A 27972-nucleotide genomic window follows, 5' to 3' on the forward strand; every position below is an offset into this window, starting at 1 on the left:
CGCACCTGTGGTGATCTGGCCCGCTGGAAAGTGTGGGCGGGGCGGCGGCGGCGGCAGGTACTGTTTCTCCAGCCCAGCCCTGCCAACTTCCACCTTCGTGGCCCCGCCCCGTTGAGACTGAGGTGCTGGCGCTGCTCAGGTAAGAAGGCGCGCTGCGGCGGCGCCAGGGCGCTGTCGGCTGCGCTCCTTCACCTAGGTGGTACTCAAGAGGCATGGCGGCCACGCGCGGTCCGTCCCCGCCCCCGCCCCCCGCGAAGAGGAGTATTTATATTTATTTTGAAGAATTTCCTCTTAAAGAGAGCATATTGATATTTTGAATAAACAAACATTTAATAGCTCACACCTAAGCTAAAAAGCTTCTGAATATACTTTCCATATGTTTATAAACCACCTTTCTTCATCATTAAACCCAAGTTGGCATACATAAGCTTTACACTGACCAGACCCAAACCTGCTTAGGTTTACCTAAATGGTGACTGCACCTGCCTTCAGACCAGCCAGTAGAGGGACCTGTGGCCTTCTTCATGCAAGGTTGACACCCAAAGCGAAATGCTACCTGTAGCAGACAGAAGGCAGTGTTCCAATGTTGCCACCCACAAAGCTTTTTGCCATGACTGAATCTGCTTGGTGAATAAGTTGCTGCTACTGAGCATTATTCATTTCTAAAGCATTGCTTTTGTAATATAGGAAGCAGTCTCAAGACAAACCATTGACCCATCTCGTTCCATATTATCAGTGTCAAGGATGAGCAGACTTCAGACTTATTGGATCTTCTTTGGGTTTTTATAGTAAAGGTAAAAGGACCCCTGACCATTAGGTCCAGTCATGGCCGACTCTGGGGTTGGGGCGCTCATCTCGCTTTATTGGCCGAGGGAGCCAGCGTACAGCTTCTGGGTCATGTGGCCAGCATGACTAAGCCGCTTCTGGCAAACCAGGGCAGCGCACGGATTAACCCACAGCGCCACCCGCGTCCGGGTTTTTTTTTACTAGAACTCAAATTCTGCTAACCAGAGCCATGTGCAAAAGACACAGCAAGAATGAAAAAACAGTTACAGATAGGTAGCCGTGTTGGTCTGCCATAGTCAAAATAAAAAAATTCCTTCCAGTAGCACCTTAAAGACCAACTAAGTTAGTTCTTGGTATGAGCTTTCGTGTGCATGCACACTTCTTCAGATACACACATTCTTCAGATACTACAGATGTGTATCTGAAGAAGTGTGCATGCACACGAAAGCTCATACCAAGAACTAACTTAGTTGGTCTTTAAGGTGCTACTGGAAGGAATTTTTTTATAATGAAAAAACAGTGTGCCTTTGAGTCTCAGGATTGCTTTTCGGTACTAGAACTGAATGCAGTTCACAATGCTTTTACACAAAAGTCTACTCCTGGTTTGTCATGTCAGCAACCTTTTTCAGGTGGAGAAAAGTTGTTTTGTTGTTGCTATCATCAAGCAATTGCAATCCCTTGCCAATCTCCTGCAAAGCAGCCAGAGATCAGCCAATAGGTTTTAGCCAGGAGCTCTTTCTCAGCCTTACATGGAGATACTGGGGTTTGGATGTGGGGCCCACTGCAGACACAGACACAAAGCACACACTCTACCGCTGAGCAACATCTTCACTGTTTACCCTTGTCTACCCAGCCAGTTGGATATGTGAGTCTTGCAGGGTTCTCTCTCCCTCTCTCTCCCAAAGTTGGTGTCATGTATAAATTTTGCTACAGATGGAGAAGCCATGTCTCACAAAGAATACATAATGTTTAGGGTTGGGTCTGTTGTCATGTTTCCTGTTGCTGATCTTTAAAAACTTCCTCTTTGAGTTAATGCCCTTGGAAACTTTGCAACAAAATAGGTTATATGCAGTTTTGCTTGGGTGAGTTGAGAGTTCAGTAAACAGAAAGCTAGATTCCTGTTTTTAACTCTTGTCAGGGAATTACCTTTTTAAAAGAATGATATGGAGAACTTGTGTCACTATAACTTTTGTATGAACTTGCAGAATCACTTCAAAAACCCATTGTGTGAATGGAGAACAGTTTGCTGGAATTGGCTCATGTTACTTGACCCATTCCTACATCCTTTATGCCCAGATAGAACAGAAAGTTTTCAGTCCTGTACAGTATGTGTCTGCTTGGAAATGCCACCTTAGCTTGGAATAACTCACATTGAAGCCAGTGAGGTGTAGTGGTTAGTGTGTTGGACTAGGACCTGGCAGACCAGGGTTCAAATCCCCATTCAGCCATTAAGCTCACTGGGTGACTTTGAGCCTTGGGCCTGTTTGTTTCTCAGCCTAACCTACCTCAAAGGTAGGAAGAAAAAATGGAAGCAGGACAGATGAAGGCATCCATTTGTGCTGCTGCAGATGCACCATGGCATTTCAAATCTAGGATGTATAGGGCCAGGTTTCAAAGTCCAGTCACTGTGCCTGAGCTCGGGTTATTATAAGAGAATTCACTAGTTCTTTCTCCATTTTCTCTCTTCTTTCCACTTCCCGAAGTCAGTAAATAAGAACATTCTCTCATTCATGTTATCTGCTATATACCCTACATACCATTTGCTCTTTCCTTTGGCTTTTCAAAAATTCTTTTTTTCTATATTCTAAAATTAGACAGTTAAATTTAATAGTGGTTTTGGGAGAGTCCCTTTCATCATTGTCACTTGCTCTGCCAAGAGCTGAAAGTGATACTTACTTGCCTTGGGCAGTTTAGCATTGCCTGGAAAGCACCCTAGAACCACCACTTCACTTTGGGTCAGTTTAAAAACATAAGCAGAGTATAGCAGGATCAGACTTAAGGTCCAGACATGATAGAGGTGTGTATAATTATGCAAAATAGTAATAGAGTCTCTCATAATTATGGAAGCTGGGATCATCCAGGGAATCTCAGTGTTGGAAGATTCAGAAGATTCAGAAGAAACAAAAGGAAGTCCTTGGAGCAACTTGAAGTCTCCCTTCTTTCTCCACTCTTTTAACCTCCAAACCCAGAGCCTCTGGAGATCATTACTAACAGGCAGAGATACAAGTCAAAAACATTACAGTACTCTGAACTGGCCCCAGTTCAGAGGAAGAATACAAAAACTGATAGCCAGTGCTGACAACCTCCTTTTAATATGCTAGCATTTTCAGCATGTAATCTTAATGTTGCTAAATAATGGCATGAAGTTGGAACTGTGGAAGGTGTTCCTATTGTGTTGATTAAGGCTATATAGGATGATGTGTACTAAGGTATGGCTGGGGAATCTCAAGCGCAGGAGCCAAATGCAGCCCTTAATGCCTCCCTGCCCAGACCCCGGGACTCTCCATAGCACCACCACCTTTGTCATTCCTGCTCTACCCCAGGTGTAGCTACAACTCTCATGTAGCTGCACACTTCTCTGTCCTTCTCTCTCTCTCTCTCTCTCTCTCTCTCTCTCTCTCTCTGTGTGTGTGTGTGTGTGTAATCTCCGACTTTTGCAGGGCTGGGATGTAGTCATGCCCATTGCTCCACCCACTTTTTCTTCTAGCACTGCCCGCCACTGGCATGCAGCCCCCATGAAGAATGTGACCTACAAATTGAAAAGGGCTCATTCCAGAATTGTGAGCTGTCGAAGAAGCTGGTGAACCACTACTGTGTCTTCATTTTCCCTTATGAGAGTATCACAGCTCTTGCATTTATAGAAACCAGGGAAAGGTCTGGGAGTCCTAGTGCTTTTCATGAATCATCAGTGTTTCTTAAATCATCAAAGACTTCGTCCTGGAACTAGGTAGGTCTGGCACTTGATGTGCCGAGGGTGTGGACATTAACAAAGGGTTGTGGATGTTAATGAGGGGGTGTGGACATTAACGAGGCCCATGTTCTTCCGAGGAGATGGGAAGTATATGGTTCCACATCTAGATGACTATGAGTATAAATATTCTGCATATTTTGACTAAACGCAGCAATGGACAGGCTTTGCTTGGTAATGTTAATAAAGTGCTTCAGGGTGGTCAAAGTATGCTATCTGTATTACCATGCTGTTGTCTGTACAGCAGCACTGAAAGGCTGGCTGATGTTGTTATTCCTGTTTTGCAGATGGGGGGCTAAGGTTGAGGGAGAGTGACTTGCCTAAGTGAGTTTATAGTAGAGGTGAAATATGAACTGGGAATGTTCTGATTCATAACTGCATCATTAGGCTACAGTAGCATAGTGTTTGTTTTTTGAATTTATATAGTGCCCTTCTGTGATCGCTTGTAAAAAGCTTTGAAGTTTGTGAGCTCATAGTTTGTGAGCTCTTAATGGATACAGTGCAAAAGGAGAAAGGGATGGGGAGGGAAGAGGAAAACACACAAATCCAAGTTCATGTGAGTCTGCCATATATGCATCACAGCATTGCAAGGACTCTCTGGGGTCTTTTGCTGAAATCCTCTGGCAAGCAATTATGGGAATTAATCTTGTGACCTTCTGCATGCAGAGCCTATACTTTGCCATTGAGTTTCATAATGACTAAGTGGAAGGGCCACTGCAAAAAGTCCACACTGGGATGGGAGGAGCCTATCCCACTAAACCAGCACAGGGGGCTTCACTGTCTTGCTTCTCCCTCTGATGGAGCCAGGTGGAATGGATGCTGATGGAGGCAGTTTTGGGGGCGGAGGTGCTAAAAAGGTAGTCCTGCCAAGTGGCACCACTGTTTTACTTCTCCCTCTTGATTTACATTCGGAGGGCTCAGGCCTTGAACTAAACATGACTGCATGGGTGCAAAGTTTGTTTGGGTTGTGTGTTGTTTTTTTTTGCCTAAAGCATTCACAAGGGGCAGCTCAAATGGGCATAAGCTGAACATGGTTCATATTTTGCTACTGCATAGTATCAGATTAGACTTCAGATTGTGATGCATGTACATGAATGGTAGTCCATATTAATCGCACACTCCTATGCATGCAAAAACTAACATGTCATGGAAGAAACAATAGGCAAGGCTTCTGAACAAAACACTTAGCCAGCCTGGTGTCCTCCAGATGCTTTGAACTACAACTCCCATTGGCCCCCGACCAATGAATCTGTGGGCACCATGTTGGAGGAGGCTGCTGTTGGCTGCAGTACACCTAAATGCATGAGCTCACAGCTGCCGATGGGAAGCACACCTGTGAATAGGTGAAGGTGGCAGCTCTTCCAGGCCTGAACAGCTCATCGTCATTTTAATTGCTCGGTGCATCATTTCATGCTCATCTTCTCTGTGCAGAGGCAAATAACAAAGATCAACAAGGCATTGTTGCATAGGTCTGTCCTCAGTCTCTGTCAGATCCAGACAAATGAAGGTGCTGCCCAACCTGAATAACCAGAATGACACAGAAAGAGTTCACCAGAACACCTTCCTAGCATTCCCACAGGCTTTCTAAACAGTGATGTGCAATGGCTGTGGTATTTGGTAGCCTACATGCTGCTTATTTGCAATGTTTTGCCACCTGATACTCTGACTCATTTATTTCTTACTCAGAAATACATTGCTCATCCACAATATTATCCTTTCTAAATGTTGTTGATAGGACCAACTCAATTAATCTATACCCCACACTGGCATTTGCATAACATTTTCTTTCACTGAAACTCATACCTATTGATATTTTTCCCCCCAAACCTGGGCACTTTTTTAAAAAGTATATTTTCTTCAACCTTTCAAGAGTCAATGAACCCACAAAAGGCTGAATCCTTTATTAAAGATGTAACACCTGACAGTTGGGTGTTTTTTTTAAAGGAATTAAAGGAATATGAGCCTGGATAGCTCAGTGGGTTAGACCATGGTGCTGATAACACCAAGGTTGCAGGTTCGATCCCTGTATGGACTAGCTGCATATTCCTGCCTTGCAGGGGGTTGGACTAGATGATCCTCAGGGTCCCTTCCAACTCTACAGTGCTATGATTCTGTGCTATGATTCTGCTATGAATTGCAGTCTTATCTGCAACAGCAATGTGTTGCTGTTTGGTTTCCGGTGTCCTGGCCAGATCCCATTTTGAGATATAATATTTTGTTACGTTGCTGGTCTTCAGTCATGTAATATGCAGCATATCAAGCCATTTTGCACACAGCAGGTTTGTATTTAACAACTCACCTGGTAGTTGACAACTAATTCAATGCAGGAGAGTGAATGGGTTGGTGGAGGAGGGATAGATCATAGGAATGTAGGAAGCTGTTTTTAAATGAGTGAGACCATTGATCCACGTGGCTTAGCTTTGTCTTCACTGCTTGGCAGCAGCTCTCCAAGAATATTTTTTCTTCAATAGTAATAACAATAATTTCTATTATTTATACCCTGCCCATCTGTCTGTGTTTCCTCAGCCACTCTTTATGCTTCTGGAGCCAGTGCAGGACAAGCTGGTACATAGACAATGAATACAACTGTGCAGCCCACTCTGTACATTCAGTAGAATTAAACAATGAAGCTGTTGCTGTGAGCTAGCCTGCAAATGGCCGGCCAGCAATTTCAGCCTTCAGGTGGGACTTCATACTAGGGCTGGGCAGGAGGTAGATCAGGGCTTACCCCATCAGCTGCCCCCGGGTGCCAAATGTTTACCAGGCTTGGCTACCTCCTTTATTTCATTGGCAATCTAGAGTTACTAGTACAGTACTTGAACAGCTTGGCTCCCAAACACCACAAACCTGGAAGTAAGTGTTCCGGTTTGCAAACATTTTTCAGAAGCCAAACATCCAACACAGCTTCCACTTGAGTGCAGGAAGCTCCTGCAGCCAATCGGAAGCTGCACCTTGGTTTTTGAATGGTTTCAGGAGTTGAATGGTCTCCCGGAACAGATTAAGTCTGAGAACCAAGGTACCACTGTAGTCACATTCTCTCAGTGCAGTGCCTTTGAATTATAATTAATAATAATAATTTAATTATATCCCACCCATCTGACTGGGTTGCCCCAACCACTCTAGGCTGCTTCCAACACATATAAAAACATAAGAAAACATCAAACATTAATAGTAACAATCTGATCCAATATAAAAAAGTCACAGTAACTTAAAAATAAACAATTTATACCAAATAAAACAATATTCAATAATCCACTTTAATCCAATAGTAAACACATCAGCAAATAATAATTAAACAGTTTACACTTATCAATTACAATAAAGAATTGCTAATCTATAATCAATAAAAGTAACAGCAAAACACAGAGCATAAATTACCACAAAACATAAAAAACCATGTAAAATGGTCAAATTGAGAAACAAGGACAGACAACGTATAATATTTTTTAAAAATATCTCTGAACACCTCTCTTCCCAGCTGCTTCTGCTCTTCTCGAAGTCATGGTCTGGGAAAGGCTTCCTGGGCTGGAGGGTGGGTCAAGGCAGGTGGAAAAGCCATTCCCTGGTGGCCAGCAGAAAGTCTCTCTCCCCTCCAGAAATGGAAAGAAAACATTTTTTTAAAAAAATGCAACAGGCAAGGGAGTGGAGTAAGAGTTTGTGTCCTTTTTATTTCCCCTGTCCTTTCTGTTCTTCTCTGCCATTCTGTAATTTTCTCTATTCTCATACCCTTGGTAATTGAGTGGCATGTGGGTCAGGTTTACATTTAATGCTGCTGCTTGTAATGTTCACTTCTACCAATTTTTTTTAAAAAAACATTCAAGCGGTGGCAAGTTTGCCTTGATACGCTTGATGTGTGGAGTTTTTTCCTCACATCCTACCGTAGTATTGTCTGAATTCCATTTTCTTTTTAAACAGTTGCTTTTTATCATTGTATTGTTTTATATTATGCTAATGTTTAATTGCATATTATTAACATTATTGTAAGCCACATTTGTATAAAAAGATCTGAATAAATTATTATTATAGAGGATCATGGTTAAAGGTATTGAGGTATTGTCTGAATTAACTAATGAGGGTTTATTACTGACAAAGAAACCAGAATCCTCCCTTCTTGCATGTTGTATGAATTTTTGCTAAATGTGTTTCGCAGAATGTCAGAAGGAAGGCAGACACAGTTGAAAATGAAGTCATCTGTGGGCACGGAAGAGTTACAATTGTATCTTAGCCTGGGGGGGAAATTGGCCTCTGTCAGCAGCCAATAAAGGAGGAGTTTGTGCATCTGACTCATAATCAGCAGAGCACAAGAGTGCGTTGCAGAAGTGTGCTGGGTTGGAGATACTCTCTTCTCTTCTCTTCTCCAGAGCAGTTGACCGCTATTAAGCCTGCGTATTCACTGCTCACATTCTTTGAGGTAAGTTTTAATGCTCTCTTTGCAAGTGTTCTCTTCTCACCCCACCCCACCCAATATGGCTAAAGAAATTGGGTTTTTTATGGAATGGTTTTTTGCCTTGTTTTAGTGGGAGATTGTTAAAGCAGGGGACATCCCACAACAGGAGGTGACAATGAGATCTGCTGAAGGCTTTGTTTTGTTGTACCAACTAGTACTAGAATGACTCTGCAAATTTTCGTGACTGTTGAAAGTACTTTCGAAGCATAATCGACAAACAAAAATAAAATTCTGTAACGTGGGACAAGTTCTCAAATGTCCCCCAATGCTTGCTGGTCAGATGATAGTTAAACAATTCGTGTATAAAACCCGGCCTAATGAGAAGGGGTCCTATAAGAATTACTTATATATTTATATCTTTAAGAAGTCACTTTTCCGGCCCTTTCACTTTTAGTCAGATTTGAAACCAAGTCTTTATTCTGTAAAGCAATGCTGAAATGGATTGCACAACATGTCTTTTTGACTGCTATCTGATACACACTTATGAATTGGGCTGATACAACCCACTGAACTAAATGAGATTTACATGAAAAGGATTGTGCTGTCACGGGCTGATTTTATTACATTTCTCAATTAATTAAATCCATTGTTTGTGACATAATGCCATGCCTTGGATGGGTGCAGTTTGCAGAATCAGATCCTCCACTTTTCTTCTGGGGGCTAGTTGCATAGTTGCTGGTTTTAAACAAGCTAAACATCCTTACAATGCATTTTACATTAGTAGGTGAACAAGTTCTGTTTCCCACTGACTATTCCTTTTGAAGAGAAATGCCAAGTGATTGCTTAGAATAGATACAATGTGAAAGTGAAAGCAAACTTTGGCCTGCTAAACCATATTTTGGTCAGGGTTGAGGTCTTGGGTCAGCTCAGATACAGTTTTTATTTCAGCCCTATCACCAGAGCTGCTAGTTAACTTTCTGTTCTGCTTAGTTTCTATTTGTTCTGCTCCACACACATTCCACATTGGGGGCAAATCAAGACATTTGTGGACTTTGTCCCTGTTTCCAGCTTGCCTTATGAACTTTTATGGATTTCAGTACAGAAAGCAAGGAAGGTGGCGTCATGGAGGTGATCTGGGAGGAAGTTCAAGCAAGGAAGAAAGGGTGGAGCTGTTAGAAGGGGTCAGGAGCCCTTTGGATTGTGGACAAGTGGAGCAAGTGGTGCAGAAATCATGGACAGGGGTGTATTTAGATATAATAACAAAGAGATAAAGTGGTGGCAGGCAAAGACATAGTGGACTTCAAAGTTAAGGACATAGAGCTAGTGCTGTATCTGGGAACAGCCAAGAAGAGAGAGTGGCATGATCAGGATAATGAGAGAGTTTAATGATTTGGATAGCAGAGTTCAGGTTAGATGTGAGGAGGCCAGAGTGAAGATTGCAGTATTCTACGAGAGAGGTGGCTGGAGCATGCACCAGGGCTTTTGAGAAAGGGTTATGTTTTTCCTGTGTTGTAATTGAAGAAGCAGCACGTTTGGCTACAGACTGAATGTATGTATAAAAGAGGAGTGAAAGATAAAGCCAAGGCTATGTGCTTCTTCAGCAGAGCAAAATAGATTAAAAGAACGACAACAGTCTTTGGCTTTGCCAATTTCACTGCATCTTTTTTTAAAAAAAAACCCCAACTATGGCTAGAAATATTTCATAAGCAAGTCACATTTTAAAATAGCCTTATTTCCGAGAAGGTATGAGGAATTAGGCAGAGTTATAAAAAAACTGCTCCACTCTTGCTCACTCAACCAGATGGCAGGGGTCCAGGGGAGATAGGGGGAACAGGGTTGTGGGGGTTGAAACTAGGACTTAACCTTGCAAGCTCTCAGAGATAGTTATGCAGTCAGGATCTTTGTGTGCACTGGAGCATAAAGCCTTGGATTATTTTCCTTTTATCCACTTGAAATCCTTGCATGTTGTAGGATGCGATCTCTGGCTAAACCTTACAGGAAGGAAAATCATTGTCAGGTTCTCAAGTGTTAAAGCTGGAAATGTAACAAGCCAAAGGACAATCAACCAGTTGTGTGTGAGCATGATTGAATTCTGCGGCTATTTTTGTGACAGCAAGCTTGATTGTGCCTGTGACAACAATGGGCTGCAGAACCTGTGGCTCCCAGATGTTGTTGGACTTCAACACCTATCAGCCCCAGCCACCATGGCCAGTGGTCTTGGATGATGGGAGGTGTAGTCCAACAACATTTGGAGGGTTTCCCATCCCTCTTCTAGTCCGGGAAAGCTGATGCTGCAATACATCTCTTCTTCTCTAAAATGCCACAAGACTCTTTGTTGCAACAGACTAGCAAGGCTATGTGACTGGAAGTAATACGGCTTGTACAGAGGTAAAAGCCTAGTTTGGGGCGCTGGTTTCCATGGTCATGTAAATAAACACAATGACAAAGATTATACCAAAAAGCTCGTAAACTGAAGGAAGACCATCCAAGCTGTACAAATTGGGAGTATGGAGACATCTTGATTTAATGATGTGATCTAGGCAGGTAATCTAGGATTATACTTGCAGAGCTCAGAAATGAACACAGCTTTTCCATGTTCCAGTGTGGTATCTCTCCCCCCACGCTCCTGCAGAAAGCACTCGGTTCAATCAATGAGGCCTTATCATTTCCATGTAGAAAACTGATATTGTATGTGTGGGTAAATGCAATGTGAAAAGTGTACACATGTCTGTTGTGCTACAAGTATATGCCATAGGGAATTGTCTTCTTTTGAGGCTTGCTGATGCACATGTATAGCATGAAATACGGTATACATGGGATACAAAACATAGACTTCTCTATGTATCTTTGTAGGACATTTTGCTTCGTGTGAAGCAGCTTTTCAGAGCTGCCTTATATATCTGTCTAGCACTCTGCTTGAAACAGGGTGCACCCTAGGGCGTATCCTCTGCAATCCTCTGCAATATACAAGGATTCCCTGGCAGATTTGTCAATATGGAAAAGATTTTGAATGGTGCATAGACCTGTTGTGCCTGAATGTTGCTTGTGCAACCCTAAAATATACTCAATATCCTTCTGTTGTATTGCTTTTTATTTTATTGTAAATAGTATGTTTTATTGCTGTGAGTCACCTTGAGCTATTACGTATGGAAAGATGGGATAGAAATGTAAATGGTAGCAGAGGAAGATCTGCCACTGACCGTTGATGCTCATTCCCATTCATGAATAGGTGAACTTTGCAAAGCTTCCAAAGAGACCTTCAGTTCACCCAACAGCACTTGAAAGCTACAGTCCTAAATTCTCTATTTTGAAGAATATTTAATTTCAGCCTGGCTTTCCTAACTCACTCAGTGATGTCTGCATATAATGCACTTAGGGATTAATGCTGCTTAAGTCCCTTTCTATTTTTGGAACACACGACCTGATTTATTGATGCTATCTCTTATCCAGCCCCAGAGGTATTGCGTAGGAGTTTGCTGTCCCATAACATGTGGTGCTCCTCTGATTCATGAACCTGTTTCTACATTCCTAATTTGTAAGGGATGACTCTCCTGCTCTAGTTCCATGACAACAAGTTCCATGAGAATTATGGACCCAGATGTATGCTGCAGAGGATGAGGCGTCCCTGGCTTGTCCTTCAGTTAATGCAGAGTTGGTCATCTAATAATCACATGAGCAAATTATGGCAGGCTTGGCCAGCCTGCTTCAACATAGCCCCCTTCAGTTTACAACACCAGAAACAAAAAAATCATGCTGTTTCAACTAAGAGCCTCAAGCTACATATGATAATGCTCCTGACTCTGGAGTTCAACGGTTTGCACTCTTGGGAGTAATTCAGGACTTTTTGTATTGTATATGCTTGCAGTAGTGATCTTTTAAAAACAAGCAATCAGAACAAAATGCTTCACTTCTCTGTTTCAGTCCTTTTCTAAACATCGCAAAATGTCAAACCTGATGCCCATCCTTTCCCAGAAAGATCTGGAGAGTATTTGTCTAACTAGGACAGGATTTGGCCTTGCTCTCAAAGCCTTCCATGCACCTCAGAATATAGATGTCTCCTTGAAGTTGTTGACTAGCCAGGAAACAACAGAGAGGTGGGTTTCCTGTTTGTTTGTTTGTTTGTTTGTTTGTTTGTTTGTTTCATTCCTAGAATGGGTGGTGACTTCTGCTGCTGCATTGGAAATAAGTGTGAATTGCACAGAAGCAGAATACTCTACAGTGGGGGGAATGCACACAAATATGTAATATTGAGAAAGTGAAAGGAAGTAGATATGGTTAGGTATGGATTACTGGTACAAGGTTACAACATAGGAGGCTGTAGCATCACTGAAGGATTTCAGACTAGAGTTTCCAATCCATACCTGGATATGCCAACTTGAGACCTTCTGCAAGCAAAGAATGTGCTCTACCACTAGGCTAAGGGAAAATTTAAAAATTAAAGTTACTGTCAGAATTCATGACAGCCACATGCCAGTGAGAGGGGCAGGGAGCCAGAGGCAAAAGTGAGCAGAGCACCACAGAGATGTATGGTAGGCTGCATCCAGTCAGAATTTCTGTGCACACAAACATGCGCTCACCTCTCCATCCTCCATCCGTGAGAGTCCAAGAGCACACTCCAACCGGGCAGAAGCACTTGAGGGGGCAGAGCAGTACCAGCAAGAGGCATGGCCTACAGAGGGGGTATACCCTGAGCAGAGTTCCAAGAGCCAGGTAGAGCAGCTTCAAGAGCCACCTTTGGCACTTGGGTCCAAGGTCTGCCACCCTTCACTTACAATATGGAAAGGATTTAGAAACCGATTGGGGGTGGGTCCCAAATGCTGATTGTAGATTACTTTCAGTATTTGCTCCAGGGGTTGTTAAGGTCCTTCAGCAAGGCACCCCTAATGGAGTCATCCTTTACCTGTGTGATTATATTCAGGCACTATAAATTAACAGTGCACTTTCAGTACATCCCATACTGTAAACTTCCCCTGCCTCTCAGCCCCCAAGGCTAATAGAAGCCCTGCTGCCAAGAGTCCAGAGGTGAGCTAGTAACCACAGTACCCCTGGTTCAGGCAAAAATGTGAAATTAATAGTTAACTGTAGACTTCTGAATTTAATTGCTGTGCACCACACAGGTACTTTTGACAGGTACTTTTGCAGTAATGAGTTAATATTCTCTCACTGAATTCATCAATGAAATATTCATTGCATAACTGCTGTCTTTTGATCCTTATCATGTCTGCAGAGATTTAAAGGCACTTCTTCAAGAGGTAGCCAGCATACATTGCATACAGTGCAACAGGCTCATGCCTCCTGTCGGGATCTACCAGTTCCAAGGAGTCCTTGGGGTGGCCACTGAATGGATGCATAATGGATCTCTCAATTTGCTCATTCATGAGGTATGTAAGAGGCAGTGGAGTCTTTTTGTCAAGCCCTCCTTTAGCGGTTCCAAAGTATCCATTGTGAGTATCTACTGAGCCCCTTTATGTTGCTTGTACAGGGTATAATTCATTTCTGCCTGCATTTGTCTTCAGTAACATGACACCCTGTTATCTTTGCAGATAGGGTATTGTAACAGGGAAGGAGTTAAAAAAAAAAAAAGGTGGCGGCAAATTCCACCATTTAATTGTTCATTTTGTAAAGGAACACTTTGGTATTGGTCATCCTGAATTAACTGCTAATGAGAGCAAGGTTTAGGTTGCCTTGGTTGTGGGCTGGGGAGTGAACAACTGGGATATGGAATGGATATGTTTTCTGCTGGAACCTCTAGGTTCTTCTCCAGCAGGCATTTTAGGCTGCAATTCTGTATACACATTCAACCTGGAGGTCAGTCCCACTTGCCTCTGAAACAAACATGTATAGAATTGCATGGCCAACTGTGTTTTTTGGGGAGGGGCATAAAATTATTTGTTGCTTGCTACAGAAGAATCTCAGAATGACTTAACACCACAAAATGCATAGCAATGCAGCATTTAAAACCAAACATACTAAAACTAATCCTCTACTAATTATTATCAGTAAAGGAACACATCTTCCACACACAACATTAGCATAATCACCAAAAAATAACTGGCTAAAATTTCTTCAGGACCCACAGTGATATTTACTTTGAATTGTGTTGGAAATGCATGTTTTAAATTGGGGTGTGGGTAGAGAAAGAGAGTCTGGTACTTTGCAGATGTAGCTGGACTCCTATCAGCCCAAACCAGAATAAATTATGCTCAGGGAGGATCGGAGTTGCAGTCCATTTAACATCTGAAGGATGCTACACTGGCAATCCCATTTTTAAATAGTGCATTAGGTAATATTGATACTAGTAAAGTAGTGATAGAGCTGAACACTGACATAATGGCTTTGTGAACCTGTTTTTTGTTTAGCATGAACTCTACCCAGAACTGCCTTTTCCTCTCTGTGTAAGAATCCTAACAGATGTGGCAGAGGGCCTAAGTTATCTACACAGTTTGAAGCCTCCCGTCCTTCACCACAGCCTAAAACCCTCAAATGTCCTACTAGATCTGCAGTACAGAGCTAAGGTGGGTCTGTTTAAACATTTACCGGCACACTCTAGATGTTCTGGACTACAACTCCCATCAACCTTAGCCAGCACTGGAGTGTTGGCTGGGGTTGATGGGAGTTGTAGTCCAAAGCATCTGGGGGGCACTGCATAGGAGAGGGCTGGGTCAGTTAATAGCATATCCTATTTCTTAAACTTCACTTCTTCCTTTCAGATATCAGACTATGGCCTAGCCTCCTGGAGAAGGCAGCAACTAAGATCTGTCTTACAGAACTGTAACAACAGAAGCTGTTGGGATTTGCTTTATCTCTCCCCAGCAATACTTCAAGGGGGTAGCTTCTCACAAGAAGATGATGTTTACAGGTGAGTTTTTATTTCAAAAACAGAATCTCATCCCTTGATGGACCAAAGGCTGTGCCACTTGGTCTGAGAAATGGTCTCCTCAGCACCAAGTCTTGCATCTGTTCAATACAATGTGACCTTTTGAATTTATTCAGGTGATTTAATTTGCTAAATTACTGCTGCTGTATAATGTTCTGGCTTTTAAATGAAACTGCTGCTTTTGCCTATACAGTCATACCTCATGTGACGTCCGCTTCATGTTATGTTCTTTCAGGTTACGTCCCACAGCTACCCGGAAGTACCAGAAAGTGTTACTTCCGGGTTTCTCCACTCACGCATGCGTGGCTACTCAGAAGTACCAGAAAGTGTTACTTCCGGGTTTCACCGCTCATGCATGCGCAGAAGCGCAAAATGATGTCACACACATGCACAGAAGCAGTGAATCGCAACCCGCAGATGTGCCACTGCAGGTTGCACTCTTTTCATGTTGTGAACGGGCCTCCAGAACGGATCCCGTTCACAACCAGAGGTACCACTGTACCTTGCTTGTGCTTACGTTCCTATTTTTCTTTTTAAAAGTTATTGTAAGACTGAAGGTTTTCCATTGAAGTTGGAAGGAAGGGACATTAAACATCTCAGTCCTGCAGCCCTGTACATTTACTTGAGAGTGATGAGAATTGAGTTCAGTGGGACATTTCAGAGTAGACATGCAAAGGCTTGCACTCAATAAAAAGAAAGAAAGAAATCAGATGGAGCCTGACAATATGTGGTTTAATATCATCATCGTCATCATCAATTGTACATATCACTTCTAAGCATTCTCTGGGTTAGCTAGAAGATCATAGTAACATTTTCTGTGCAATATCAAGATACAATTTCCTAATACTGGCTACTTGTTTGAATAACCTTTCTGTTTTTGTGGAAGGGCTGAGTGATAAGGCAGCGTCCTGGAGCCCTTCCCAAGCTTTCGTGCAGATGTATACTTTAGATAAACTGGAACTACTGGTCTTTTTAGTCATAGGTGTTTTTTCTTTCCCTTTTTCTTTTGCTCTCCATTTCCGGATTCAGGGCTGTTAGGTTTGGAAAGGCTCAAACTTTTTTTCTTTCTTGACCACAGAAGAGTTTTACTGTTACATTCTGGGGAAACTCGGCTGTGGACCAACCCTTGTGGAAGCTCAAGTTTTGAAAACAATTGAAATAAGAATTTGGTCAATGAAGAAAAATGTATTTTTCCACGTAGCTTGTGAACTAACTGGTATGGGTAGCATATATTCCAAAGTAACAGACGCTTTCCTTTCCATATTTGTGCCTAGTTTTGGAATGATGTGCTGGGAAATCCTAGTCAGACAGAAGCCATTGAAAGGTAGGCAGCTGCATGTGTGCCTTTCATTTTATTTTCCTCCTAGCTTCTTCCCCCTAATATAAAATAAGTGCTGTTTAATTTAACCTCCTCCTATCTGGTTTGGTCCCTTCCTAAATGCAATCATACTGGAATATTTTTCTGCTGGCTATCATTTGAAAAAGGAGCAGCTTCAGATGCCTTCTGAGTCTTTTAAGGGCCATGGCTACTGCTGCTGTTTATTCTTCCCTGATGGTTACAAATCTGCATCAAACATCTATAAGAGACGTCTCTATCCTGGGGCTTAACCACACTTACCTTTTGCTGCACTCTTTCCAGGCAGAGGTCTGTCATTAATACTCTGTGTCCGAGTGCAGCTTTGCCCTGAGCTTTCCCCATGAAAACACACTCTTTAAAGCTGAATCGGAGCAAATGTCAGTTCAGGTTTTCTGTGGCTTGACTCTTGCTCTAGTATTAAAAAGCAGGTTTTTGCAGGAAAAGCTCTGGGGCAAAAAAAGGGGGGAGGGGAGTGGTGCTTCGACACAGAGCTTTAAATCCTGCACTATGCCTGGAAAGCGGTAAGTGTGGATAAGTCCCTAGTGGACTTGCCTGCTTTAGCGAAAAAGAAAAATTAGTGGACATAACTAATTAAGTCCTTCAGTTCTGTGGGTGTGCTCTGTGTATAACTTCAATTGGATGCAACCCACAGACTTCTGCATCTTCATAATTTGGGGGTGGCTGAAGGACCATCAAGTGAGTCTGCCAACTCCTGACCCATATATTATAATTCCTTTACTAAGTATATGTGTCACAGGGCTGGGCAGATCAGTCTATTTCTGGTTGGTGTCAGTTTTGCATGTCTGTGCTCATTTGATGCGATTTTATTTTCTCTCTCTGCAGAACAATGGCAATTTGTTCATTTGTAGATTGGCTGAGTTTTGTTGGATTGATTGGGGCATTGATTTGTGTCTCACTTATGTTTTATGACTCGATTATGCTGTTCTACTATTGCTGAGTTGTTTCCAGTGATTTGTGGTTTTATTGAGTCATTGTGCAGTATGGTTTATTTTTGCCTACTCAACCACGTATATTACTTGGAGAATATTTATTGTTGGGCAACTTATAAATTGGTCTGTGCATAAACCTAACAATGCACATAGCTTTCAGGAGAGATCTAGCATTTGGGCACAGCCAACACCAGCTAAGGAAGCATGCATTGCATGTTTTTAAAATTTCCAGGCAAAGGGAGTAGCAAACAATTAGCCACTCCTCTCCAGAGATTCACAGAGATCAAGAGAAGTCAGTCTAAATGGTACCCAGAATTCTGTCTGTACCCAGTGAGGGTTAGAATGTAACAGAGGTTTCTATTGCTGAACTAGTCAGACAAGTTTCTCTGTAAGACAACGACCATAAATGATCACCTAAGGGTTCTCATCAGCATCTCAAACAAATGAGCCCTAGAACCTCTGGAATCTATCACCACACAGAGATTGGGGTGGCGTGTACAATATGTTATGACCAGTAAGTCCTATACCACCCCATCCTATGTGTGTTTATGTGTTGTTAATATGATGTTAGCTGCTCTGAGCCCAACTCTGGCAGGGGAGGGTGGGATACAAATATATTATTATTATTATTATTATTATTATTATTATTATTATTATTATTTATTAATTTTGAAGTAAATCTTGAGGGTTCAATAGGACTTCCAGGTCAGGGGCTCCATGCATCACTTCTTCTAAACACATTTGACTTGGGTAGCTCCCAAATTGTTCTAACTGTTTGTTCTTTCTGGCTTCCATTCTTGCCTGGTACCAGCAGTCATCTAGATGGGGTTAGTCTTGATTCTCTTCAAACACTGTGCAAGTAGCATCTTCTTCTAGTATTGGGGCCAAAGGTAACAAAATGAAGGATACTGTATTGACAAACTGGAACATGTGCAGAGGTGGGCAACCAAGATGATGAAGGGTCTGGAAGGAATTCCTTCCTACTCTGAATGGAAAATAAAGTAACTACAGTTACTTTTAGGTATATACTGCCCTCTTGTGGCTAATGTTTTCTTGCTTTCTTTGGTTACATGGAAATTTGATCCTACCTGAGAGTGAACTGATTTGCCATGCAAATTACAGACTGTTGATATAAGTTTTGTGCGCACACACACAAAAAAATTCTTTTCCTACTTCAGGCAAGAAGTCTTTGATGGAAGCTGTGACAGGAGTCTGCAGTGGCTTGCGCCCTGGGATTGAACCAGCATTCATACCAAACAGTCTGCCATATAGCAACAAGCTGCTACAGCTCATGGCTCTCTGCTGGCACCAAGAGCCCAGCTACAGACCACATGCTACAGGTAACATCTATTGTTGCTCACCACTGGCAAACCATCGGCCTACCATTTCATAGGTCAGATCTGAAAATGAGTGTGTCAGCTGAGGAAAAGCAGAGACAGCAATAAAGCATAAACCTTGTTGATTCTGCTCTTTACCTCAGTTGTTCTCTGTCTCATGGAGAGCTCATCTGTTGCCCTGCACTTTCTAAGCACAGGCCCACACTTTCCCAGTCTGTGTATGAGCACTTTTTCTTTTCACCCTGCAGCTTTCCCCAGGAAAACCTGCTCTTTAACGCCGAGTTGGAACAAACAGCAGTTTGGGTTTCCTATGCAATTCTTTTCAGCAGTAAAGAGTGGGTTTTGGCAGGGAAAGTCCTGGGCAGGGGGAAAGAAGAAGAAGCACTTGCACTTGCTTTAAAGTACAAACCTGTGCCTAAAATCTGGGGCCAGATTTAGGTTTGATGAGGCCCTAAGCTACTGAAGGTAATGGGGACCTTTATATGTCCAGCTGTCCTTTGTCAACAACAAATTGTCACTGTTTTTTTCTGTTGAATATATGCTATATAGTAATTTATGGACCTAATAGGTATCTAAAACCATTTGCACATAACAAATTGGAGCCTACACAACACAAAACACTGTTGCTGTATGTAGGTTTTATTTTATTTGTTTTTTCTCTTATATTTTGGAAATGTACATCCAGTTTCTTCTCCTTTACATTTTTTTGGGGGGCCCAGTAGAGTGGGGCCCTAAGCTATAGCTTGTTTAGCTTATACGTAAATCCGGCACTGCTAAAAGCACAGCAAAGAAGGAAGCCTGGATGAGCCCTTACCCTGAAAGGCTTGCCTCTGGCTATGGCTTTGTTTGTCAGAGGGTCTATGGGGAGGAGGTGATCTTTTTAGGAATTTGTAGTCTCAGCTATTTAGGACTTCCAACACCAACATGAATTGAATATGGCCTGGAAATGAACTGACAATCAGGGCAGCTGTTTTAAAACAAGGGTTATGTGAGTTCCAAATTGAACCCCAGCTGATAATCTGTCTGCTGCACGGTGTGTAAATATGGTGTTTCTACAAGACGTCTGGGTGCAAGACTGCGTAATTGGAAGCCAGCTCAGATGCTGCAGCACCTATGTGAGCAAAGGTTACATGTCAAGGGGTTTTTGGTCTCTTAAATGCTAGCATATTGGGGGGGGGGGAGGGAGAGAGGAGGAGGAGATGTAAGCCAGCAACTGGTTCTGACCTGTGATAGTACAAAGATTTGCCTACAGGCACATAAATGCTGTTTCATTTGTTTTTTCTTCTACAGAATGCTCAATACTTCTACGGGAAATTCTTGGCACATTTAGGAAGGAGATGATTTCCGACGCAATATACAACTTGATTCAAGCAAAGGTGAGTCATTTGTAGAAATAGTGATATCGTTTCTCCCAATAATGGCCCCTTTGTAGCCAAACGAAAACTACTCACACCTAAGTAAAATACCATCACCAGACTCTATGGAATTCTGAGGTATGCAAAACTGTAAAAAAATAAAAAAAAATAAACTATCAGGTAGACTTCCTCCTAAAACCAACTGAATAAATACTGAGCATGCTTGGCAGGCAGGAATCGCTGAGCTGACTGTTGGAGGAAAATAGAAATGGGGAGGGGAATTGGAATAAAGAATGAAGTCCCATTGATTTCAGTGGGAGAGTTATGCATGTGTACTCTCTGTAGCATGTTGGGTTTTTTAAAATGCCCAAACTAACCGGAAGTATGGTTAAGCAAATTGGCAGGTATACTATGAGGTAACAGTGCCGTTCAGATACCCTTCGTGCACCTGAATGCCTCAAAAAAGAACACCCAGTACTATTGAGAAAGGTGATCCCAAATCTCCAGGCTCTCTCTGTTGCACATGACTAGCAGGTTGTTCAATGAGTTCCAGGGCAAACATCCCCGATGGCTTAGAGCACTGGGAATATATAAGCAAGGAAGAAGAGGTTTGCTTCTCCAAAAATGTAAACAAATTTGGATGAGCTTTTCAGAAAACTTACCTATACTGACAAAGACACTGGTTATGAAACTAAGAGCAGCAGTTAATCCGATGAAAGCAGGGAACGTTGAGATATTTAGTATTAAGCAATTCCAGGGGGGCCTTTTCCAGAATTAATGTGATTTACCCGCACTTCCTCTTAACTCTGTTTCATGCCGTATTCCTCTCTTCTAGGACTGTGCAATAGATTCTGCCAAAGGTCCAGTTTCTCATGCACTTAAAACACATGCGTGCAACTTAGAGGTGAGCATTGGAAGCGGCTCAATACTACACCAGACCAAGTGGTCTATCTAGTTTGTTGTTGCCTGCGCTGACTGGTAGAGGCTTTCCCAGGTGTGATGGGATGATGAGCTGTTTGTGCGTAAAATCGTAGTCCCTCAGAGTTTGTTCAAGTCCACAAACCTCTGTCTGTGACGGAGCCCCTCAGACATGGCTGCTCTAGTCACTTGCAGATCCCGACAGTGGTTGCTTTCGGAATCGCTTCCAGCATAAAAGCTCCTTAACGGAAACACGTCTTCTGGACTCGCGGCGTGACAGTTTCCGGCGAGGAGTGGGTCTCCCTATGGGAGGTTCAGAAACCTCCCCACTGTTCTCACTGGACGTGTCCCTGAGCCCTCCCTCTTGCTCGCTTTCCCTCAGAGACCCACCTCTCCCCCTGCTGGTTCCTGCTTCAGCTGCTGGGTCTCTCCCAGCCTCCGTGAGCCCTTCCACCACCTGTCCCTCCGATGGCAGTTCCCTGACACCAGGTTTCAGACAAGGGCCTTTTCCAGCCCTGCTTGGAGATGCCAGAGGTTGGCCATTTTGTAGAAGGGTCAAAGTGTTGGTTTCCAAATGTGTTGCAGTATTTTGAGCAGGCTACTAATGTGGGCTGTCTCTGACCTGGGTGTCATTGTGCAAGGATGGAAAGGGAATGGGGTTTTCCCCACTTTATTTTTACACATTTTTCAAATTACATAAAACATATTACATCCACCCATCATCTTATCATAGTAAGTAAAGACTTCCCTACTTATCTTTCAATGGCACCCTAGTCTATATTCTATATCCACGATAATGTTTTGTAATACATGTATTCTTTTTCTTTCTTTTTAAAGCCAAGACAGTGTTAAAAATAATAAGGAAAATAGGGTGGGAGAGTCATATGTTATCTGCATAACATGTTACTAGAATCTATCTAGATTTAGTAAGGTTATAATAAACAATACCATATTGTTTAAAGTAAGTTGTTAATTAGCTCCAAATTATTGTAAGCCAGTCATTCTATGAGGGTTGGTTCATACATGTGCTATAACCATCCCTGGGGGATCAGTACTTCCAGCATAATGTTTTATTTTTATTCTTACTCATCTTAGCAAATTTCTGGGAGGTGCACTGTTGTGTGTCTACCACTCACTTTAACATTACTTCTTCTGATTTCAATATGTCACAAAACCACAACGCAGATTTTTCTTTAAAATGAGAAAACCTTAGGCTTTCAAACAACTTCACTGCACTTTCCTCCTCTGCCTGTCCACTTGGAAGCTCCATTGGACGTGATGCTTAGGAAACAATGTTTTGAAGTTTGTAATTGCCACATTTGTTTTATTTTTTAAAAAAAATGGTTGAGGAGGACAGCCTTCCCATTCCTTGTGATTCTGCAGAGACCCTTTTGATGGTCTCTGAGTTACTAGAAGCTACAAAAATGGGATTAGATGGAGTCAGACTCCACCTTCTGTGGATTGAAAGGATTCTCCTGCCCATGGAAGGCTGCAGAGGGAAGGCTGGAATCAGCAAAAGGCACCACCTCCTCCAATCTGTGGGAGAGAAGTCTGGATCTAAGCTATAACTATTTTATTTATTCTGTCTTTAATTTATGCAGTGCTCTGGGTTCTGATGTTGAAAGCCAGTGCATTTTCTAATATTGTTATCCAAAGTAGATTTACTGTTTCTTGTTTGTTGCAGGTTATCTGTCCTCAGAACAACAACAGGCTCAACAAGGAAGTTACTCTAAAATCGCATAGCTTGTCTGACCTTCACCTTGAGCAGGGTGCAGGAAGGACAGGGAAGCACAGCAGCCAGACAGACTTGGCCAGCAACACTACTCAAAACAGAGCGCTAGAAAGAGGTAGCATTTTTATGAACTCCTAAATCTACCATACGTATGGGTAGGGATGGGGGGAGAAATTCAGCTTTGTTTCCATTTTAACAAGAAGCTACCTCAATTCACACTTCTCAGATCAACATGCAAACTGAAACAAAACTACAAGTTTTGTGATGTAGTTCTCCAGCCAAAAACTATGTACAAAAAATGCATTCCGTAATGAAAGTAACACAACAATGCAGTATGTCACGGGGAATGGCTTGCCAGAAAATAAAATAAAATAATGTTTATATCAGTCCAAACTGCATACAGAAATGTGAATAGTGTCGGGAGAAATTGGTACTAAAATTTTGTTTATTCTTTTTTTTTTTAGAATTTATATACCTTTTTATAACTGCAGGTCTCAGGACAGTTCATAACATACAACACAAAAAACACAATGTGAGAGAGAGTCTGGAGAGGGGGCTTTAACCCTTTACTCTCGCTGTAGTCCTGCTCAGAATCAGCCCCACTCCCATTCCTTGATTTTAAAAAAAGGAATAGGAAAAAGGAAAATAATCGAATTGTGGTGTCCAACTCTTTGATATTGTTACATAATGAATTCACATGATGTGCAATGCCTGTTACAGGAGGGGAGACACTCACTGGGCATTAGTCCCAGCACCCAACTGAGCTGATGGGAGCGGGGCAGGGATCTTATTTCTTAAGAAACATGCCCTTTTTCCACTTATCATTTTAAAATCAAGCACACATTATCACCAATATCCTTAACAAACAAATCGTAGTAACTAGTAAGATGTGCATATAGACACACCAAATGAAGTTTGTATTATAACACCATCTAGCGCTTAATCATAAGCAAAATAAGGAAAAAAGAGGTAAAGGTTGAAATAGGATCCAAGATTAAGATTCAAGTAGAATAAGAAGACGTATGCCTGAAGAATAATCATAAACAAAACTCATAAAATTACCAAGAAAGGGTTATAACTAACCCCTACCACCTCACTATTCCAAAGTTCTATAAATTGTACCTTGTCCTGTTCAAATCCCTGTTTGTCTCTCTCCTTTTCGGAGTATCCCTGGTATGGGAAAATCCAGATTGAGGGAGGGGAAAGTGTGGGAAATCAGGGATTTGGAAGGGAACACCATATGGACAATGGAGGTTTAATGGAGATACAGGAAGTATCCTATCCACCTTAAATGTCAGTGTGGAGGAGCCCCAGATCTCCTGGTCCACCTTGGCAAACAAATAGCTGCATTCAAAGCACAATTGGAGAGCTACATCTGTCGCAGTGGGGGCATGTCTTCTGCTTCCCAGCCCCATTGGTAGACTTGCAGTTAGATGCATTTCCAAAAACAATTTGAGAGCACAGGTCAAGTACTAAAGCAGCACCTCCTATGTAGCTGTAACTCACAAGGATGGCTGCAACCTGCCTAATACATCCTTCCTAATACTGACATCTGCTCTTTAGTTGGCTCTGTTGATCTGAGAAAGAAGTGTCTGTTGGCATGAGCAAATCCAATCAAGGTCTAGATACACAGGCAAAAGCCAGGTGTAACTGGAATCTGCCTGGCTTTGTCCTACTGCACTGTTTTCCTGACAGGATCCCAACATTTCAGCAGGATGCAAAACAAGTCTGAACAAACAAGTCTAAAGTTTGAAGGTCACCTTAGAGTCACTTCCCATCTGATTTCTGCTCTGTTTTTAAGACAAGTAGGGAAGTGACTGGGAAACAGGCAAAGAAGCTCATTTTTTGTAAATGTGCAAAAAAAAAATGCATCCAGGAAACTTCACAAAGCTTGCCCAAAGCATCTGCAGACATTCCATACACTTCACAGATCTTAAGGGTGTGAATAGAAAATGTGCAAAGCAGCTTTTATTCTGAGGTGGAACATTTCTTCCACACTATTAATATGACAGAAATGGTTTTGGGAACCAAAGTCATGATGTTCTTCTTATAGAGCTCAAAAAAATATATTGCCACTGAGGACCTTAAACTGAGTTACTTTCCACAGAGGAGCACAAAGATTGGTATTAAGTGCATAATTTCACTTCCTAAGAATGCCAGCTTTATTTTTTAAAAAATAAATAAATAAAAGGCAAGTTTCTAGTCCTTATTGCTGGGAAAATGGGTGAAAATGCATTAGCAGTACCTGCGGACATATTTTTTTTAAAGCCCAGGGGGTGACTAAAACATTTGTGGTAGTCTAGGAACAGGGCAGTGGTATTCCGTGTAGTTCCTTGTCCTTCCACATGACCATATAAAGCACATATACTAACAGCAAACTCAATTCTGCAAGTATAGATAATACTGAGCTACTGGATACAGGCAGCTTCCTATTAGGTACCAAATACGCCCAATAAAAACCCACTGCAGCATTCTCTACATTGTGTCATTCTTCTTCTCTCTTTCTCAATTTTTCTCTGTGGCTTATATAGCAGAAACAACCCCACTCCATGCCTCTGTTCTTCCAAGTCTACCCTCCTGCAGTACACCTGGGCCTAATTCCAAACAGCCAGCATGGGTGGGGAGAGAACCAGCCTCAGAATCCCCCACACACACACCCTGTCGCCCCATCACAGCAACAAACAGTTAATAAAGTATCTAGTGGCTTCTGTACATAAAACTCATGCATTATTCCCTCCCTGATTCACAACTCACACTATATATTTATATATATTTGGTATTTCTGTAGGTCATCTCTTCTGTGGCAGCAAAGAGTCAAGTCCTCCACATTCCTCATCCCCTTTCCTTACTCCCGATTCAAGCCTACTTGTAAAAAGTCCCTCCACATTTTGCAAAGAGTCAGAGGGCAGGCAACCGCAGCTGCCGCGACTAGTGCAGGCACCTGATGACAGCCCTCCGTACAGCAACCTTCGGAACAATGGGCTTGAAAACCCAGTAACAGGTGAGATTTAAAAATGAAAGGGGTGCTGCATTTTGGGGGTTGGGGGAGATACGCTACCACCACTTGGAATACGGTACTTACTTACTGTGCTTTGTAACTGTAAAGGGCCAGTGTGGTGTAGTGGTTAGGGTGTCAAACAAGAACCCCTGAGCCCAGCATTGAAATCCTCACTCAGTAAGGAAGGTCACCTTGGGCTGGTCGCTACTTCTCAGCCTAACCCACTTCACAGAGTTGTATGAAGTGGCGTTGGTTGGGAGCATATAAAATATAAATAAAATATAAATAAAGTATAGCCCGTTAGGTTTAGTTAGGAAACCTCCCACAGCATTTGGAGGTGGGGGGTGTTAGTGGGGCTACAAATGGCTTGGCTATTACTTTTGTATTTGATGAAAACAATATTTTTTCCTGTAGACCCAGGTCCTTACTGCAAAGAGGGAAACTGCTCTATCCTAGCCTGCGGGCGAGAAACTATCTTGAGATGCATGACGGAAGGGCGCTTGAACCACCTCCTAGACGTTCTGCGTTCCCAGCAGCTCTTGTCCAGGACGGACTACGAAATGATCACTTCGTTCCCCACCTTGACTGGCCGGGCCCGTGCTTTGCTCGACACTTGCCTTGGCCTTGGGGAGAAGGCAGCCCAGACTGTGGTGGCTGTTCTGTCAGCCAGCAAGTGCAGCCCTTTCATACGAAGCATCCAGGCAAACACAGTAAATTAAATGATTTATCTCCCAGCATTTTGGAGAGTTGGTTAAAAAGGGGAAAAGTCTGCGAACTGATGATTTGCAGCGGCCTCGATCCTTTGCGCCATCGTTACCCTGCGTCATGGATTAGAGTCTAGCATGACTTCTGCTCAGAGAACGTTCTCTTCTGAAAGAAGAAGCATGAGCTGGATGAAAAGGTCAAGCCACCCGCTGCCTGAAGCAGTAGCAGCTGCATCCTTTTAATACAGTCACCCAGTGATGGAATCATGGTGTGGCTGGTCAATTTTGGCTCTTGAGCTCCTTGCTCTGACTCGAAGAGGACAGACCACAGGACCCCTTGTTTTTCTGTCATCTGAGAGCAGGTTGCTGAAACTTGTCAAATAATGTTTAAAAGGGAAAGGGCATTTAAGGGCAGAGCTGCCCCTGTGAAGCAGAGAGAAAAGGCTGCCAGAGTGAGCAGAATTAAATACAACTAAGCCATCACCACAGCAGGCACCTTATTTAAAACAAAATTTCATTAATGGCGGAGTTTGAGGTAGGCTTTCAAGTAGTCAGTGAGGCATTTTGCTCAAGTGTTCTTGAACAAATTATTTTTGCTGCCCCTGAAATTTAGGTGGCATGAATGTGGAGAACTTCTGAAGTGATGCTTTTGAACATGCCAGTGTGAAGACTGTTAGCATTTTGTTGCCAGCTGTGTCTTCTGATATCAGCAGGGGATGTTGTGTACTTGGCCGCGTGCAGAGGCCCAGAGGATGGTGAGGAAGGAAGGCATATGTAGGCACCTGGATCAACCTGCTACCAAAGATAGGCAGGTTTATATACAATTATTTAAATTATTTGAAACAATTACTCTCTACTACCTTTCGGTAAATTCCAGAATGGTGTACAATATGCTATTATTAACAAAAATCAGGCAGTTTTTGAAACAAGCAGTAGCTGAGCGTGTAAAAATATGCACGCAAAGATGAATTAAAATAGCTTTCCAGAGGATCCCACATGGATAAATGAGAGTCGCTATGCCCAGTGTGAAGAAAGGTAACAGGTTGGCACAAAAGTGACCAGAACCCATTCTTTGATTTGTCAAATTGAAGCCTGACTTGGGATGCTTACTTTTTAAAAATACGTATGTGTGGACAGAGAGAGGAAACCTTCTGAACTTTTAATGGATGGCTTGTGCCTTTTGTAAAAAAATAAAAATTGAGGCCATCTTATGTAAGATTGTGTTAGAAAACTACTCATAAATAAGCCTTATTGTTTGACCACAAAAATATGTGTAAGCAGATAAACATCATGCAGCATGAATGATTTAAAATCATGCATTAACTGAATAAACATGTGATAAAACTGCTGTTTAAACTGTAGTTTAACTCTTTCTTCTTCTTTTTTTAGTAAATAATATTTATTACTTTTATAGATTGCAAAAAAGAGAAAAAAGCAAGCAAGAAAGAAAAAACAAAGGAAAAAACAAAGGAGAAAAACAAAAAGAAAAAACAATACAATACAATATATAAACAATACAAAACACGACCTAAACTCAAAACTAAACACATTAAACTAGGCTAAACAAACCCCACTCCCTATCCTTAACCCTGAATAGAACAAA

At 42.2% G+C, this 27972-nt stretch overlaps 1 protein-coding gene across 2 annotated transcripts; it reads left to right on the top strand.

Annotated features, from left to right (window-relative positions):
* On the top strand, window positions 1-27725 carry LOC308591673 (receptor-interacting serine/threonine-protein kinase 2-like). Of its 2 annotated transcripts, none has more exons than XM_081202523.1 (13): window positions 1-139; window positions 7905-8165; window positions 12063-12235; window positions 13369-13522; window positions 14501-14656; window positions 14852-15000; window positions 16293-16342; window positions 18504-18665; window positions 19953-20038; window positions 20853-20921; window positions 22620-22782; window positions 25456-25668; window positions 26086-27725. In XM_081202523.1, exons 3-13 carry the CDS (start codon window positions 12084-12086, stop codon window positions 26382-26384), a joined length of 1653 nt encoding a protein of 550 aa, XP_081058649.1. In that variant the 5' UTR covers window positions 1-139; window positions 7905-8165; window positions 12063-12083; the 3' UTR covers window positions 26385-27725. The 2 variants fall into 2 exon arrangements, with proteins under 2 accessions (XP_081058649.1, XP_081058648.1); XM_081202522.1 differs by lacking the exon at window positions 1-139 and adding an exon at window positions 3501-3733.
* The last annotated feature ends 247 nt before the right edge of the window (window positions 27726-27972 follow it).

This window comes from Podarcis bocagei (genome assembly GCF_964188305.1).
Source record: "Podarcis bocagei genome assembly, chromosome: 7".
NCBI classification, from domain to species: Eukaryota; Metazoa; Chordata; class Lepidosauria; order Squamata; family Lacertidae; genus Podarcis; species Podarcis bocagei.

What these genes read in the sequence shown, in the direction of transcription:
- LOC308591673 (XM_081202523.1), top strand. Translation starts at nt 12,084, where the DNA reads ATGTCAAACCTGATGCCCATCCTTTCCCAGAAAGATCTGGAGAGTATT. An exon ending in AGCCAGGAAACAACAGAGAG is followed by an intron (nt 12,236 to 13,368) that starts GTGGGTTTCCTG and finishes TCATGTCTGCAG; the next exon opens with AGATTTAAAGGCACTTCTTC. An exon ending in ACAACTTGATTCAAGCAAAG is followed by an intron (nt 20,039 to 20,852) that starts GTGAGTCATTTG and finishes CCTCTCTTCTAG; the next exon opens with GACTGTGCAATAGATTCTGC.